Source organism: Vicia villosa, linkage group LG2, assembly GCF_029867415.1.
Source record: "Vicia villosa cultivar HV-30 ecotype Madison, WI linkage group LG2, Vvil1.0, whole genome shotgun sequence".
NCBI classification, from domain to species: domain Eukaryota; kingdom Viridiplantae; phylum Streptophyta; class Magnoliopsida; order Fabales; family Fabaceae; genus Vicia; species Vicia villosa.
In genome coordinates, this window is record NC_081181.1 from 175768902 (window position 1) to 175787502 (window position 18601).

The following is an 18601-nucleotide window of genomic DNA, read 5'->3' on the forward strand; positions in this document are numbered from 1 at the left end:
TAAAATGCTTTGAAAATAACAAACATTTGTAGTATTTTAATAAATAATTAAATGTGTTAAATAAGATGGAACCATATGATTGGTTGGAGGTACAATACTCAACTTTTTATGATGGGTAGAGAAGTTGTCCCCAATAAAGAAACTTTATTTTGAAATTTGGGAAAATTCTTAGGTGGACACATATCTGAAATTGTTTTACACACAACCAATCATAAAATTTTAATTAATTAAAAAATAAATATTGAATTTTCTCTCCCCTTCGTAATCTCAAAAATTACTCTTTTTTTATTGGTTGTTCCTAAGAATAAGGATTTAGCGTCGTGTCCATGCAAGAATTCCTCTGAAATTTGTATAAATTTGTATATTGAATTAATTACAAATATATAATTAAATTTATTTTTATTTTATTCAAGACAAATTTTTTAAATATAAATTCATTAACATATGTCCTTAGGACACATGTTAGTATTATACTTAAAATATAAGAAAGAATTAGACCTAAACTATAAAATCAATATTATATATATATATATATATATATATATATATATATATATATATATATATATATATATATATATATATATATATATATATATATATATATATATATATATATATATATATATATATATATATATATATATATATATATATATATATATATATACACTAAAATGAAGTCCGATGAAAGAATAATATATATCTAAACGTTTTTAATAAAGCAATCTCTAATGCTTCACAGCAAATAAAATTAGTGATATCTTCATTATATTCATCCAAGTTTCAGAATAGTAGAAAGAAAAAACAGGTATTAATATAAATAGAAAAGGTTAGTTTGATTTTTCCATTCTTATGAGTGTAATGAGGTTTCACTATTATTTGTGTAATGTGAAGATGAGTATGCAATAATCTTATATCAATTTAAAGATGTATTTTCCTCCATTAATTTTTGACGTTATGGTTCACTTGTTCATTTAGTTAGAAAAATCAGATTTTGTGCTCTAGTTTATTTAAGGTGGGTGTATCCTATAGAGTGATACCTGAAGATATTTAAAAGATATACGGAGAATCATCACTGACAGGAAATTTCGATCGTTGAAAGGTACATCATATAAGAAACTGTTGAGTTTTATTTAAACTATTTTTTCGGAAACAGAGTCTATTGAAATTCTAAAATCTCATTATGCTCGCAAATTTGAAAGTAGTGGTATTCAAGGATTAAATGTTAAGTCAATGAATCGGAATGTAGTACTCGAAGAATATTTCTATATATCAAATAATCGTAGTGAAGTTGAACGTTACATAACTACTCATAAAACAGTTATAAAGAAAAAATATTCTCGAATAATGACAAGTGGTTGTTGATACAGCATAACAAGAAATTTATAAGATGGTTTAATAAGAAAATTTATAATGATGGTGGTGCATCCGATTGTTTCAATCGATAGGACCGGAAACCGGAATCCTAACTGATTCGTTTATAATTGAAAACGCTTAATAATTTGAATTTAAACCGGAACATCGGACGAAAACTAATTAAAAACTAAAAAATAGGAGGTTTTGACCATTTTTAAGTTCGGACCGGATTTTGTTTTAATTTATAAAAAACATGAGAAAAAAATTCATTTTGAACCAAAATACTGTTTTATTTAACTTCCTTCTTCAATCATTCTAGTACACATTAGTCGGAAAAAAATCAAATAAAAAAATATTCTCAATTTCTTTGTTGTTTTATATTCATTTGATGAATAAAAGTTAAACAAAATACACAAAATGTTATTCATTTATTATTATTATTATTATTAAATAAAAGTCTTAACTTTCAAAAAAATTTAAACTCATAAATACACCGTTTTAATGTCCTATCCGATTTTGATTCCTTTAATAATTTTATCCTATTTTTTTTATTTAAAAAAAATTTAATGACATGGCACATTTATAATTTTCTATTGGATGACAGTGTAAAACTATTTTACACTGGATACATCATGATGGAATAGAATAATTTTTTCATTCCGCCCAAATCGGATAGTACAAAAAATGGTGGAAAGTGATGGAATGCATTCCATCTGATATCACTCAATTCCATCTGTTTTTAATCGATCCAAACGATGACACATAAACTTATTCATTTCATTCCGCTCAATTCTATCCTATTCCATCAATTCAAACATACCCTTAAAAAATAAACTTAATATTACTGCTTGCTTGCTTAAAATCGCTGGGTTTTTTTTTTTGTAAGTCTTTAATTTGAAAGAGAAAAAGAGTTTTAATGATCTGAAGTTTAACTGGAAAAAAAATTAAGTAAATAATTATTTTAAATAGAATTCGAACTATAATTCTCACGAACAATTCGATAATGCAATGGTTATGACCATATGCCTTCTATTTGTGGTCAATATAACAATGTCAATGACCTTTGAGTTTCGACATACTGACTGCATATTGATAACGAAGCTATATCTGCTATGACCCTAAAAGGATCAAATATCTAAATTCATGATCTAAAATTTCATAAGCTGTCATACATATCTCCAAAACTTTGTGAAAATAATGAATCGTTTTCATGAGCTAGAATATTCTGTACATGAGAAACCAAATGGGAATGAGGACCATAACATATACAAGCCAATAATCCTCCATATGTTAAGCAGTGTCCACCAAGCTGAAAAATATATGCGACTCTCTGATTATTGTAAGCTTGATCGTCACAAACACCGACGCTATTCCCAGATTCATTGTCATTTTCGATATCATGAGCCGCAACATCCTCTGAATTTTCGGTAGACATTAGCCAGCTGAAATTAATAGGGTCTTTACACGACTTCAAGAAATCACAACCATGGGCAAGGAAACTCCAAACTTTATGAGTAATGTCTGAGACACAATGAATAAACTCATTTGATACAATCTCGAAATCTTCACTTCTGATTTGACCATTTAACATAGAGGCTCTAAATCTATTCATTAATGAACACTTAGAGCATTCGAATTTTGTGTTGAAATTAACAACCCTACTCCATCCTGAACTTGTGGTAAGAGTTAACAAAGATTCACCAGCTCCTATCCAAAAATTAGCAACAGATGCAATAAGTGATGATTCAGAGTTGAAGAGATGGTGAGTTGCACCTGCCAGGAACAAAGAATATGCAGCACTAGTTCTGCTCATATCAAAAGCTTCTGTTTGATTAAGATCTGTTTCGGAATCGTCGGATAATAAATCACTAGCGCGGACTTTATATGCAGAAGTTAGTGTTGTATAGGAATTTAGAGAGAGGTGATGAAGGGGGTGCAGTGTGAGTTTAGAATGTGATTTTCCTTCATTTGTTTCTAGCTCCTCGTCCAGACCTTGAATAAGAATCTTCTCAAGCTTCTCACAACAAGACGCAGAATCACCGACTGAAAGGTACTCTGATATAACATCTTCAATGTTATCAGTCAATCTTCTATCAGCCATGTCTCTGAAGAGCTTGTAATCGGAACGCAGACCAGATGAATCTCGGCATGAGACGGATATTTCCTGAATTTTTACAGTACTTATTTCAGTTCCTAGTCAGTCACGAATATTAATCAGAAAATTGATATTACAAAGAGCTAATCTAACAGCACAATTAAGAAGTCTTACTTGCAATGAATGATCCACATATGTGAAGGGCAAAGAACTACATCGTTTGCAGCAACAAATAAACCGATACTTTGACCATAGTTCTGATTGTCGCAATGCCTGGAAAAACCAAGTACAAATTAGTACTAGAAACTTAATGATCAATCAATAAACAAGTGAAGGAACTCAATGAAGAGCTGAGAAAAAGAACGAAAAATTCTGAAACAGAAAAACTCCTGCGAGGGAAGAGTACAATTTATTCTAATTTTTGACAACTCCCTAAATTCATATTTTGCCAGGCAGAGCATGTGATGAATAAAGTGATTATTAGTAATAATAAACCAGAGCACACATATACTCCTCACACTACTAACTAATTCCCAGCTAGGCAGCATCTTCAGTCCCTTCTTTCTTTCGATTTGGCCAAATATTGAGGAAAACCCACTCACCCACTTTGAATTTCACCTCCTTTCTTCTGCGGTTAGCACAATTCGTCGTGTGTTCTTGTGCTTTGAGCAACAGCATAGCATCTACTCGTGCTTCCCCCTCTAAAAAGTAAACCAAAGAAGAAGGGATGGCAACAGGTAGGGTCGGGTGCGGGTTTCACACAATCCAAACCTGCACCCGAAATCTCCACCCGAACCCAAACCCAAAGGCCATTCGGGTGGCAAAATGACACCCGCGCCCACACCCGTTGGGTTCGGGGTTTTTCACCCAAACCCGAACCCGCAAAAAAAAACATAAAAAATTTTTACAACATTGAAATTTGAAACACAAGAATTCCATCAAGTTCTCTCAAAGAAATTACAATTAAAATAAAGGTCTTAACATAGCCTCCAAAAAAATTCAATCATAAGCATCTTAACATAGTCTTCAACATCTTACAATTACAATTAAAAATAAAGTTTACAATCAAATACAACTTTTCAACAACAACAAAGTAACATAGTCTTCGAAGAAATTCAATCGCAAGCATTTCATAAGCAAGCTCTCTCAAATAGACATGCCTGTTTTGTTCAAATTAAGTAAATGGTTATTAATCATTGAGAATAAGAATAATGTAGATATTAGAGTTAGGTAATACCAAAATCTATAAAATCCTTATTCCTAGGTAATACCAAACATGCGTACATATTTTAGAGGTGAATAACCTTCATTCCTATCTATGAATTCTACCATATCTGTGATCTTAAATTGTTGCTACCAAGTGCCAACAATGTTGAAGTCACATAAAGTGACAAAATTCATATAAATCTTCCATTTAAAATAACATTCAACATTTAAAATATTATTTAAAAGAGCATCCAACAATTTGAAAGATAGAAACAACAATACTCACCATGTTAAAGCATAGAAACAACAATTAATCTTTAAAATGGTAATCCAAACAACTTTCCATCAATTCAGTTGTATTAAGAAGTAAATTTTAGTTAAATAAAACACTAAAGCTTAAAATTTTTACACAAAATTAAGTACAAAATATCTTCATCGTCAGACTCCATTTCATTCAACGAAGTAGCAATTTCTTTTGCAACTCTAGAAGCTCCTATACATATATATCACATGTAGAATAACAAAATATAACTAGTTGACTACCCAAAGTAGCAATACATTATATAACAAGAAAATTAAGGTAGAAAGTAAAGATTATTTGACAATGACATACCATTATTCTCAGCAGCCCATAGCCAACTTCTAGCACACATCAAAGCTACAACAGTAGTCCAATTAAGTCGGCTACGATGAGGACTCAATATTCGACCACTGTTACTGAAGGCCGATTCAGAAGCTACTGTAGAGATAGGAATAGCTAACACATCTCTTGCAATTGCTTGAAGTGTTGGATACACAACTCCATTTACCTTCCACCAATTCAAAATGTCAAAATTTGGAGTTTTTTTTATAACCGACTCCTTCAAATAATGATCAAACTCATACTTAACAATTGAACTTGAGTTGTCTGCAATCGTCTCAATGTATGCATAAAATTCAGCCTCGTCATCAACAACAGTAGTTGTACCAATGGATGGAGCAAGGTTGTGTATCTCTAAGTTTAATCTGTTGATAATCATTGAGCAAATCATAACACATCTCTTTGATTCTACTAACTTGTGCACTTGAATCTTGACCATACAACTTAGAAAACCAGAAATTAAGTACAGCCAACTTCTTCCTAGGATCCAAAACTGCAGCAACTCCCATCATATCATGAACACCACTCCAATAATTTTGAAATTTTTCCATCATTTTTGTGGCCATAATCTCAATAATTGAATTGGAGGACTTCTTTCATTCCTCTATTGTCAACTTAATCTTACAAATCTTAGGAAAGTACAAGTTGGCAGTTGGATATTTTGTACCAGAAATCAACTCAGTTACTTCATTAAACAATTTCAAGCACCCACAAACATCTTTAGCAAATTGCCACTGTGAATTAATTGACAAACAAGTGTATAAAGACTCACGCTGCTTCAACCGAATAAATACATCCTTGTACTCAATGGCAATATCAAGCATCTTATAAGTGCTATTCCATCTGGTTGGACAATCTAGAGCTAACTTTCTAGTGCAAACAATTCTTAAATGTCAAGCAGTATCTTCAAATTTTTCATGCCTTTTAGGTGTAGCACTCCAAAATCCTACACTATCCTTAATATTTTCTATTTCATCCTTAATCACTTGTAGCCCTCCTGAACAATTAAATTTAGGATGTGTGCACAACAACGCATATGTAACAAAGACCCATCCCTTATCAAACTTTCCAACGGCAACTTATCCTTAATTTTCCTAATCATGAGTCATTTGTACTATAATTATCTAAAGTAATAGTAAAAAAGCTTTGAATCAATGTTCCAGTCTATTAAACAATTAACAAGTGCTTTAGCAAGTCTTTCACTAGTGTGAGGGGCTGAAACATAAATGAACCTAACATAATAATATTTATACTCAATCATATTGTCTAGCAGTTATCATGTTTGAAATTGTATATGACATTTTTTTCTTTCAAGCACGATGTTTCTTTAAAATTAAATCCTTTAAATTTCCAAGTTTATTTTCGGTTACTTTATTTTAGATTTAACCAATTGAAATTTTCAAGTGAACACAACTCCGGAACCGGAAGGAAGATCTAATCCTACACAAGAAAACACATGTCCACCAACTCAGGAGGTATCTTCTAATCCGAGTCTGACACCTGATGTTGGGCAACAAGAAGAAATTGATACAAGCTTAGAACCTGCATCAAAGAAACTAAGAAGTAGTGTGTGGCAAGAATTTAAAAAGACGAAAGTGAATGGACAAGGTAAGGCTGAATGCATATGGTGTAAAAAACAACTTGGTGTAAAAAACAACTTAGTGGCACTTCAAAGAATGGAACAAATCACTTGAAAGGACATCTCTTGAGTTGTATTCAAAAAAAGATCAAGAATAGAAACCATGACAAAAGACAACCATTTCTCCTGCCTACTATTTCAGAAGGAAAGCAAGAGTTGGGAATTGGAACTTATAATCCAGAAAATGTGAAGAAGTTGATTGCTGAAGCTATTATTATGCACGATTATCCACTATCAATTGTGGATCACGTTAGTCTTAGAAGAGTATTTGTTTCTCTCCAACCATTGTTTAAAGTTCCTACTAGAAACACAATCAAGAAAGAGGTATTGAAAGTTTACGATTTTTAGGAAAAATGTGCTATGAAGATGTTAGATAGCCATGAAAAAAGAGTGGCGGTTACCACAGATATGTGGACTTCAAGCAACCAAAAAAAAGGGTATATGGCAGTTACGACTCACAATATTGATGGCTCGTGGACTTTACAGAGTCGAATCTTGAGGTAATAATATTTATATTTTATGACTTAATTGTATCTTTTTTATGTTCTTAATAACAATATGATTGAGTGTAAATATTATTATGCTAGGTTCATTTATGTTCCAGCCCCTCACACTAGTGAAAGACTAGCGGAAGCACTTGTTAATTGTTTAATGGACTGGAACATCGATTCAAAGCTTTGTACTGTTACTTTAGATAATTGTAGCACAAATGACTCCATGATTAGGAAAATTAAGGATAAGTTGCCGTTGGAAAGGTTGATAAGGGATGGGTCTTTGTTACATACGCGTTGTTGTGCACACATCCTAAATTTAATTGTTCAGGAGGGGCTACAAGTGATTAAGGATGGAATAGAAAATATTAGGGATAGTGTAGGATTTTGGAGTGCTACACCTAAAAGGCATGAAAGTTTTGAAGATAGCGCTAGACAATTAAGAATTGTTTGCACTAGAAAGTTAGCTCTAGATTGTCACACAAGATGGAATAGCACATAAAAGATACTTGATATTGCCATAGAGTACAAGGATATATTTATTCGGTTGAAGCAACGTGAGTCTTTATACACTTGTTTGCCAACTAATTCACAGTGACAATTTGCTAAAGATGTTTGTGGATGCTTGAAATTGTTTAATGAAGTAACTGAGTTGATTTCTGGTACAAAATATCCAACTGTCAACTTGTACTTTCCTAAGATTTGTAAGATTAAGTTGGCAATAGAGGAATGGAAAAAGTCCTCCAATTCAATTATTGAGATTATGGCCACAAAAATGATGGAAAAATTTCAAAATTATAGGAGTGGTGTTCATGATATGATGGGAGTTGCTGCAGTTTTGGATCCTAGGAAGAAGATGGTTGTACTTAATTTCTTGTTTCCTAAGTTGTATGGTCAAGATTCAAGTGCACAAGTTAGTAGAATCAAAGAGATGTGTTATGATTTGCCCAATGATTATCAACAGATTAAACTTAGAGATGCACAACCTACTGCTCCATCCAAAGGTACAACTACTGTTGTTGATGACGAGGCTGAATTTGATGCATACATTTTGACGATTGCAGACAACTCAAGTTCAAGTGTTAAATATGAGTTGGATCATTATTTGAAGGAGTCGGTTATAAAAAAAAACTCCAGATTTTGACATTTTGAATTGGTGAAAGGTAAATGAAGTTGTGTATCCGACACTTCAAGCAAATGCAAGAGATGTGTTAGCTATTCCTATCTCTACAGTAGCTTCTGAATCGGCCTTCAGTAATAGTGGTCGAATATTGAGTCCTCATCGTAGCCGACTTAACTGGACTACTGTTGGAGTTTTGATGTGTGCTAGAAGTTGGCTATGGGCTGCTGAGAATAATGGTATGTCATTGTCAAATAATCTTTACTTTCTACCTTAATTTTTTTGTTATATAATGTATTGCTACTTTGGTTAGTCAACTAATTATTTTTTGTTATTCTGCATGTGATATATATGTATAGGAACTTCTAGAGTTGCGGAAAAAATTGCTACTGCGTTAAATGAAATGGAGTTTGACGATGAAGGTATTTTGTACTTAATTTGGTGTAAAAGTTTTAAGCTTTAGTGTTTTATTTAACTTCAATTTACTTCTTAATACAACTGAATTGATGGAAAGTTGTTTGGGTTACCATTTTGAAGATTAGTTGTTGTTTCTATGCTTTAACATGGTGAGTATTGTTGTTTCTATCTTCCAAATTGTTGGATGTTCTTTTAAATGGAAGATTTATATGAATTTTGTCACTTTATGTGACTTCAACATTGTTGGCACTTGGTAGCAACAATTTAAGATCATAGATATGGTAGAATTCATAGATAGGAATGAAGGTTATTCACCTCTAAAATATATACGCATGTTTGATATTACCGTAATAAGGATTTTATAGATTTTGGTATTACCTAACTCTAATGTCTACATTATTCTTATTCTCAATGATTAATAATCATTTACTTAATGTGAACAAAACAGACATGTCTATTTGAGAGAACTTGCTTATGGAATGCTTGCGATTGAATTTCCTTGAAGACTATGTTACTTTGTTATTGTTGGAAAGTTATAATTTGATTGTAGACTTTATTTTTAATTGTAATTTTAAGATGTTGAAAACTATGTTAAGATGCTTATGATTGAATTTTCTTGGAGGCTATGTTAAGACCTTAATTTTAATTGTAATTTCTTTGAGAGAACTTGATGGAATTCTTGTGTTTCAAATTTCAATGTTGTTGAATTTTTGTGTTTTTTTTTTTTTTGCGGGTTCGGGTTTGGGTGAAAAAACCCGAACCCAACGGGTGTGGACGCGGGTGTCATTTTGTCACCCAAATGGCCTTTGGGTTCGGTTTCGGGTAAAGATTTCGGGTGGGGGTTTGGGTAGTGTGAAACCCGCACCCGACTCTACCCGTTATCATCCCTAGTTGGAAACTGTGATTCTTTGTTGGAGAAAATGTATCAACCTTTTTTATCAGAGTTAACAATTAACTTCCTTCCCAACAGATAATGCAGCCAATGTTGAACAGCATGCCCCAGAGCAATTAATTCCTTGTTGCAAGCAGAATTGGATAATTTAGAGTACAAGAATTCCGAAGAAAATGCCACAGGATGCTTTTGTTGCATTAGCCCCCCACACCCTACCTAGCATTATCGCATCATCCTTAGTAAGTGATTGAGCTATCTGACCATAGTTCGTAATAAATTTCTGGTAGTAACGCATTAGACCCAGAAATCCACATACTCCATTGACAGTTGTTGTGTGGGCCAACAACACACCATACTGCTCACCTTAGATCGGCCTTCTGTCAATCCTAGTCCTTGGTGAGATTCCACATGACCCAAATACTCAATTTGGCGGGGCCCAGAAACACACTTACGATTAAGCAAAAATTGATGTTGCTGCAGCACTTGTAAGCCATGTGTTGTAACAGTGTGTGCCAGTCATAACTATAAACTAAAATATTATTCAAGATCAAGACCAAGACAAGCCTTCACAAAAGGGCTTGAAGATATCATTCATAGCTGTAGCAGACTCGTTCATCGATCCAAAAGACATGACAGGGTAATAATAGCGACCCTTATGCATGTGAAGCTGAGTATATCCTCCTGTTTCATGTGAATCTGATGATACCACGACTTGAGGTCTAACTTAGAAAAGTATCCAGCTTCAAAAAGCTCATACAAGAACTCATCACACACAGGAATTAGGTATTTATCTGGCACTGTCACCCTATTAAGCGCCCTATAGTCCGCACACATCTGCCATGAATTATCATTTATCTTTACAAATATCACAGACAGAGCTAGAAAAAGAACTAGAACTCTTACGAATAACACCCTACTGAAGCATGACTCTAATCTACCTTTCAAATTCATCCTTATAATAATATGGGTTTCTATAGGGCCGCACACTCACTGAACCAGACCCTGGTTGTAACATGATAAAATGGGTTGTATTGCAGGCAGAAGGCTACCCATTGATCTCATAAAAAAACACCATCCAACTTAGACACCGGATGAGTTAATTCAGATTGCTGGGCCTGAGGCATCCCCAATTCCCTGCTGTTTAGCAGTAGCGTCATTACTTCTTTCGATACAAGAATATACATGATTCAAAGGAAACCGCACTTGTACTAAATTACAGTAAAGAAAAACCTAAAATAATAGCGCATGACAAAGAAACAAATCCACAGTTTCATTTATAACTTTCATTGGCTCATTGCTAAAACCTATGCACATTGATAAACAAACAGAAACAACATGGGGACTTACACAGATACAACAAAATTAAGTGTTTCATTTAAAAATTGAAGCTTCCAATTGTACACCAGGAGTGTCCAAAACTCCAAGTCTAAACACATAAATCAAGTCAAAAAACAGAGCATGGACATTAAATCATGAAGCTACTGCCACACATCAAATTAGTCGTTAAATGCATTAAATCATGAAATAAACAATAGAAATAGTTAAAACCTTGATATAAACAAAAAAGTGAAACAACGCATAGGGCACTTCATGCATAAAAAACTAATACTAATAACATTAATGTAAAGCATACCTTTGGCTGCAAGAGGTCAGTATATGCTACAGTAACCTCTTCCCCCATTTTAATTCTCTTGATACTTCTCACAATCAATCTTGGACCACAAACATTCTTCCCTTCTTCGTGCGAAAAAACACCCCATTTAGTTAATTTTTATAAAAACAAAAAGCTAAGCCACATATCATATAGAACAAAGTCAAGTAAATTAGTCCCTTATTGCACTCTTCTTCAGTCCGTAAACTATATAAATATAATAAATAGTCTCTAAGTTTGGATATCATAAACTAAACCTCGCAGAATAGAGCGGAGTGGAATGTAGTGGAATCGAGCTGAGCAGAATGAAGATTTTCAATCCATCGTTTGAAAATTTTAGGACGAAACAAGGCTTCTTCATTCCGCCCAAATCGGAGGGGGGAGAAATATGGTGGTAAGTGATGGAATGGAATGGAATCCATACCACTCCATTCCATCTCATTCCATCCCATACCGCTCTATCAGATTCCATCCACTCAAACAAAGCTTAAATTATTCTCAACTCATCAACTTAACCCTCCAATTACTTTCAAAATAGGAGAGTTATAATCTAAGACTAGCTTGATATATATAGAATAGTTTAAGAACCAATTTGAAAGTTTACTATATCAAACTTCGTAGCAATTCATTAACAAATATAAATCTAAGGAAAAAAGAAACACAAAGCTTGGGCAAACTCACCACTTCTACCAAAAATCCTACAATCCATCTGCAAAACACAATTCACACCATCTTAGCAAAAAAACATAAGCAAAAACAGCATAAAAGAAGAAATGAAAAAACGAAACTTACTTTTGGTTGCTGAGAATCATGAGTGAATGGAGCTATGCGAAGTTCTGATTCCTGAGAAAGCAAAGAAGAAGATTCGAAAGAGAAGCGGTAGCATGCATTGGGTGAACAACTATGATTAATCCAAGAGAAAGCAGGTTCGAAAACCGCAATCCCTAACGCGCAACCTTCGTTATCGTGCACCTCCACCGCGTTCGTTAGCACCGCACAGAGAGCAAGAGTAGCTTCCTCCAAAACGGTGCCCTCGTCGGATGATTCTATCAATCCGCCGCCGCTTCTTTGCTTCGCTATTGCGGTGGCCATTGCAAGGGCGTTGATACGAATAGTTTCGGAGATTTCGTCGTTGTGACACGTCAGCAAATGACGGTTAGTTAGTAAACGGTTGAGGCGAGGGGACGGAGGAGTGTGGTGGTGGGAGATGAGGAGGAGGCGGAGGGCGGTGCGGAGGAGGGAGGAGGTGGTGGAGGGAGGTAGGTGGTGTTCGGCGGAGGAGAGGTGGATGGAGGAATGGGCGGCGGTGCAGTGAGGAGAGCAGTAGAGTGGAGGAATGGAATTGGGAATAGGAGTTGTGATGAGAGAGAAACATGAGGAGCAGTGAGTGTGGAGATTGGTATTGTGGAGAGAGAAAGAGAGTGGGGTGAGTGGTGGTGTTATGTCTGTGGCTATCTCTATGTCTTGGTCTTTGCATCTCATCTCCATTTCCATTTCCATTTCCATTAGGAGCAGTGACAATGCTCACTCGTGGATATAATTTTGGTGAATTTAGGTTCAGTTCATAGAAGATGGTAAATTAAAAAAAAAAAAAACTTAAATAGTGTTGTGGTCACAGTAAGTTAACGCGTTTTTGTGATTATTTTCAAAAAAAAAAAAATTAGGTCTAAGTCCTTATATGTCAGGTTTGTATTGGAGTTAGTCTCTAATGTTAGTCTTTCGTTAAAAAAAGGGTGAGATTGGCAAACGGCGCTGATGCGGAATATCATTTTTTATTTATTTTGTTTAATACTGTGCAGACGTGGATTCAATACGTGGGAGGATGATTTAAAGGAGGACTAAAAGAATAAAAAGACATCATTTTCTTCTTCATCTTCTTCTTCTTCAATATAATTTTGTGTAGGTTGATGCGTTTTCCTTTTATGTATCATGGCAACGTCATCTATAGGCAATTGCTCGGAGTCTCAAATCCCAGTTTGTGGTTGCATTAGGACAATGCGGATGTTCACCTCAAATTCAAGGGAAAACCATAAACGAAGATTTTGGAAATGTGCAAATTCGGGTAAAATGTCAAGTTGCAACCTATTCTTGTGGGATGATGAACTTCAGCGCAGCATATCAAGTGAACCGAAAAATCCAATTGGTTGTAATTGCTCGGAAGTTGTAATGGAATTAAGTTCCATTATCAAAGAGGTTGAAGCAAGGAAAAAACAAAAGGCGAAATTGAAGTTGGAAAACGAAAGGAAGAAGGCCAATTTGTTTAGGATGGTGTTAATTTTGTCATGGGTTTTGTTCTTTGCTTATCAGAAATGGTAGTGAGAATCATGTTCATGGTGAATGTAATTTTAATGTTTTAGTCCCTATAAGATGTTTATTTGTTAGATTTCATCCCTGTATTGGTGAATTAGGTATGAATTTCGTCTCTGAAGTGTTTTGGCATTTTGTATTTGGTCTCTATTTCATAATGGGTTGTTTGTATGTAATTTCCTAAGTTTAATGAAATGTTTCTATTTAATTATGGTTTCTTATGTTTGCAAGTTAGTTATAATTGAAATTTGCTTAATTTTGTAGTACTTAAAGGATAAAACTGCTTCATATTGATAAAAGGCATAAGGTTGCAAATTACACACAGTGCCTTGTAAAGTTGCAATGACTTGTCTTAGAATTACATAACTTGTCTCAAAATACATAACTTGACAAAGGGCATAAACATAGATTGTCTCAAAATACACAAACTTGCCATAACTTAACTTAGAATACATAAGATAATATAATGCCATAAGGCCAAAATACAGAAATGCCAAAATCATATTGTCTTCTTGTTCTTTGTTCTAGGACTTCTCCTCATTTCCAAGTTCCTTGAAACTATAACTTTGGTACTCTTCTTCTTCTTCTGTAACAATTATAACATTTAAAGGGTTAGTATTCAACTTAGAATAACATAAATCATAAGAATAAGATCTTTCAAAATTTAGAATTAGCACTCAACTGGTTTTAGACACGTAGGAGTATAAGAGCTAGGTTGAACATCATCTGGTATTGGGACAGGAGCAGATAAAATATAGTCAGGTTCAGTCTGAGTGGCTAGAGTAGGGACATTCTGATTTGAAGCATCGAGGACAATCTGAGTTGCTTCAGTAGGGCCATTCTAAGTTGCTGCACTAGGGCCATTCTGAGTTGCTGTAACAAGGTTTGGTTGAGTCTGAGTAGCCTCAAATGCTGCTGCAAGAGATGCAGCTAGCATTTCAAACTCAATGTCAACATCTGTTTGAGGCACATTTTGTTCAGAATGCTCAGTTGCTTCACTTTTTTCTTGTGTTGGTTGGGTTTGAGGATGAGTTGCTTAAGTTTGTTCTTGAGTTGGTTTGGATTGAGGTTGACTTGCTTTACTTGTATTTGTAGATGGTTGTCCAGCAGCAACTTTCTTTGGCTTTCTCTGAATATTTTTTAGAAATCAAAACATTAAAAGGATTACTTGAGACATATACATATCTATAACAGATTATGGACATGATACATACCTTCCTTTTTTTAGCTTCAGGGTCAACCACTTGACTCTTACAACTTCTTGCATTATGCTCATGTACACCACATGTTGTGCAACAATAACTTGTTTGTGTCCTCCCCTTATATGGGGTCTTCATCTGGTTCCCTCCTCCTTAATTTCTTAGGTCTTCCAGATCCTCTCTTATATGTAGGAGGTAACATTTCCTCCATCTCAACCACTAGCCACATGTCTTGTCCATTAATAGGACTTACTCCATAGCCATAGCATTTCACATAAGTCTCCTTGGAGTAATAATCATCCACAAATTTCTCAGGGCATTGGTTCTTAAAACCTAATGCAGCTACTGCATGCCTACATGGGATTCCTACTAACTCCCAAAAGTTACAAGTGCATGTTTTTTTTATGTATGCACAATGAAACTATTCTTGGTGTGGATATGCTCTACTTGCCAAATTGTTTCACCAGACCAGTTTGGAACCCAATTACCTGCATGTTCCACTTCCTTATCTAGCCTAAGTCTAGGTCTAGGCATTATCATATGTTGCCATTTCTCAACCCTTTCTCTTAAGTTGGCATTCCTATTCATTAGGTAGTTTCTTATCCATTCACACATAGTTAGGATAGGTTTATCCCTGGCAACTAATATAGTGTTATTAAAAGCCTTAGAAACCTTATTCATAAGTACATCACACTTGGAATAAAAGTAAAAGGCATGCTTACACCATTTTTTTGTAGGTATTTTTGCCAGCTACTCCCATGTTTCACATTAAGCTCCTTCAATTCTTTCATTTTAGCATCCCAAGCTTTAATATATGTGTCCTTTGCAGCTGCCATTATTAAGTCTCTAATTTGTGTTCCTCCACAACTTCTTTTTGAAATTGACATACAAATGCCTAAGACAAAGTATATGCTCTAGCCTCTCAAACAATTCTTCAAACACAGGTATAAAACCCTGTATACCATATTAAAAAAATCCAGGAATTAGGGATGAAAATCAAATAATCAGAAAACACATAAGGATTAAATCCAAATAACCAGAAAACACATAGGGGTTAAATCCAAATAACCAGAAAAATACATAGAGATGCACTACACCTTTTGTTGGTTAGAGATAAAAACCCATCTTCTTTCTTAACCTATGTCCTTTAAAAGCAAGGTAAGAAACCACCTCCATGATTCTTTTGTGTCATTTTCACATACACCAAAAGCTAAAGGGTAGTATTGATCATTTGGATCTCTACCAACAGCAATTAGAAGAGTACCTCCATACTTAGTCTTTAGATGACATCCATTAACCCTAATGAAAGGCCTGCAAGATGTTGTGAAGCCCTTCTTAATCCCATCAAATCAATAGTAGGAAGATGCAAACCTTGGTTGAATTGTTGGTGCAATCCTTGTCATGTTAATTTTACAAGTGTTTCCTGGATTAACTCTCCTCAACTCTGCAGAATATCTCCACAAAAGATTGTATTGCTTCACTGCATCACCCTCAAGCAGTGCCTTTGCTATTTGTTTGTCTTTCCATGCCCTATTCATAGTAATCCCAACAGAAAAGTTACTTCTGATCTCAGACTCAATATCTCTAATCTTAACACCATCTGAGGATGTCATCCTAGCCGCCACCGTTTTAGCAACCCACTTGGATGTGGCTGAAGTGTTGTTCAAAACCCTACCACACGTGTGAGTTCCAAACCACATCTTCATTCTATATGTGTGTTTATTACCAACTTTACTTACAAGGGCCAAAAAACCACAATTACCCTTGCAAACTACCCTTACCCTCGCTTTGTCATTTTTCACGTACTTTATCTCTCTCCCATTCAATACTGACGATTCTGTAAATGCCTCTTTGAACTCATCAAGTGATCCAAACTCCAACCCCACTTTGAACATGTAACTCTTGCTCAGCTCCTCGATCTTAAACCTTGGATACCTTGGTTCCTTTTCATCACCAGATACATCAGGCTCACTGCTATCAAGATGATCACTAACATAATCAAAATCCATCTCATTGTCCACAACACTTGATGATGCTATATTTTTAACACCAGCTGGATTTTTCTTTGGAGTATCTCTGTGTTTCCTTGCTGTAACTTTGACCTTTTTTTTGGAGTAGCTTGTTTTTCATTACCATCAAAGCAATCATCCAACCCAAGTGCCCTCTCATCTTCACTATCTGATAAACCTTCCACTTGGAATTCACTATCTTCACTATCCTCATTTTCATCTGTATGGACATCATCAACATCATTACCTTCAACACCTTCACTATTAACTTGAACATCATCAACATTATCCCCAACTTCATTTCCTTCATCAGCTTCATCTCTTTGAACATCATCAACATTATCCCCAACTTCATTTCCTTCACCAGCTTCATCTCTTTTTAAAATACACTGCCACGCGTCGAAGAAGGACTCAGGCGGGAAGATTTGAAATTCGAAGACGGTTCCGTAACTGTCTAAATAACAGATGGCGTCCCTGGAGTTCTTATGAGAAACGTGGCGTTAGATTAGCGTAGGACCGTTAAGGTCGAAATTAGTATAAATAGGAGTCTTAATGTTAGGATTCTGGGTGTTCATTTTGTACAAATCACTCACATATTACTCAAGTATCAAGTGTTAAGAGAAAGAGTTCGCTGAGAAAATGTACGTATGACACCACCATTTTAATACATGTGTATTCTCTTTCGTTTCAAATATCTTTCAATATTATTGCATTTCATTTACTTCTTGCCATTTACATTTCTGTATTTTTACTTTCATGTCATTTACTTTTGAAGTATTTAACATTCCTGCATTTTAAGATTCTTTATGCTTTAACAATACTTTCGTTTCATATGTTGTTTTACTTATCCTTTCACTGAAATTATACTTATGTATAACCAAGTGATTGTCAAGACTACTCGTTTTATTCAAAACAATTCTTATTAACGAAGACGAATCATGACTATGGTTCGAATGACCATTGATAACAATCTTTTTGACTATGTGTCCTAGGATCAATCTAGTCGATCCTGCGAGTAACCAAATCATATTTATTATAGTTTAGAAGACTAGTGGTTGTTTACCGGAAATCACCGTAAACAAATTGGCACGCCCAGTGGGACGGTGTCAAGCAGATTGTTTTAATCAATTGTTTTATTTTTTGTCTAGACAATATCAAGACCTTGTATGAACCTTAGGAACGGTAAGTTAACAAACAGTGCACAACCGATTCCCAAACGAAGGTACAACAAGAAAATGGTCGTTACGGCCAGTGCAGGGGGTGACCAAGGTCCCCCACAAGGTTCAGGAGCGGCAAATTCGACTTCTAGTCAGGGAACACGGGATACACCGGGTCCAAATGGATCGAGACCTGCAGATAATTCCCAGGCTATGCCTGAAAATAATACAGGATCTTCAGGGACTATTCCAGTTTCAGAATCGACAACCGCACCTTCATCCACAAGCGCAGAGGAAATGCCGTTTTCCTCGACAAATGTTGCGAATAACTTGTTTGGTCAAGGCACGAATTCTACTTTCGAGTGGAGGCCAAATAATCCATACGGAATGCCATATCCATTAGGAACAGGCGTACGAGG

General features: G+C 34.9%; 2 protein-coding genes across 3 annotated transcripts; both read right to left on the reverse strand.

The window, feature by feature from the left end:
- Positions 1–2463: 2463 nt before the first annotated feature.
- Positions 2464–13066, reverse strand: LOC131653051 (protein SET DOMAIN GROUP 41). 2 transcript variants are annotated; one of them, XM_058923090.1, is made up of 5 exons: positions 12303–13066; positions 12192–12219; positions 11493–11593; positions 3629–3727; positions 2464–3523 (listed from the first exon to the last, which is right to left on the reverse strand). In XM_058923090.1, the coding sequence occupies exons 1-5, from the start codon at positions 13014–13016 to the stop codon at positions 2516–2518; spliced, it is 1950 nt and encodes a 649-aa protein (XP_058779073.1). In that variant the 5' UTR covers positions 13017–13066; the 3' UTR covers positions 2464–2515. The 2 variants fall into 2 exon arrangements, with proteins under 2 accessions (XP_058779073.1, XP_058779072.1); XM_058923089.1 differs by having other exon boundaries at positions 11493–11596.
- A 3083-nt stretch (positions 13067–16149) lies between these two features.
- LOC131650710 (uncharacterized) lies at positions 16150–17025 on the reverse strand. Its single transcript, XM_058920411.1, has 2 exons — positions 16388–17025; positions 16150–16327 (listed from the first exon to the last, which is right to left on the reverse strand). The coding sequence occupies exons 1-2, from the start codon at positions 17023–17025 to the stop codon at positions 16150–16152; spliced, it is 816 nt and encodes a 271-aa protein (XP_058776394.1).
- Positions 17026–18601: the final 1576 nt, after the last annotated feature.

Excerpts from the sequence above, each read along its gene's own strand:
- LOC131653051 (XM_058923089.1), bottom strand. The coding sequence starts at position 13,016 with ATGGAAATGGAAATGGAAATGGAGATGAGATGCAAAGACCAAGACATA. Across the intron at positions 12,220-12,302 it reads ATGATTCTCAGCAACCAAAA|ATGGATTGTAGGATTTTTGG; the intron begins GTAAGTTTCGTT and ends TGTGTTTTGCAG. Across the intron at positions 11,597-12,191 it reads TAGGATTTTTGGTAGAAGTG|AAGGGAAGAATGTTTGTGGT; the intron begins GTGAGTTTGCCC and ends TTTCGCACGAAG.
- LOC131650710 (XM_058920411.1), bottom strand. The coding sequence starts at position 17,025 with ATGGATTTTGATTATGTTAGTGATCATCTTGATAGCAGTGAGCCTGAT. Across the intron at positions 16,328-16,387 it reads GCACCAACAATTCAACCAAG|GCCTTTCATTAGGGTTAATG; the intron begins GTTTGCATCTTC and ends AACATCTTGCAG.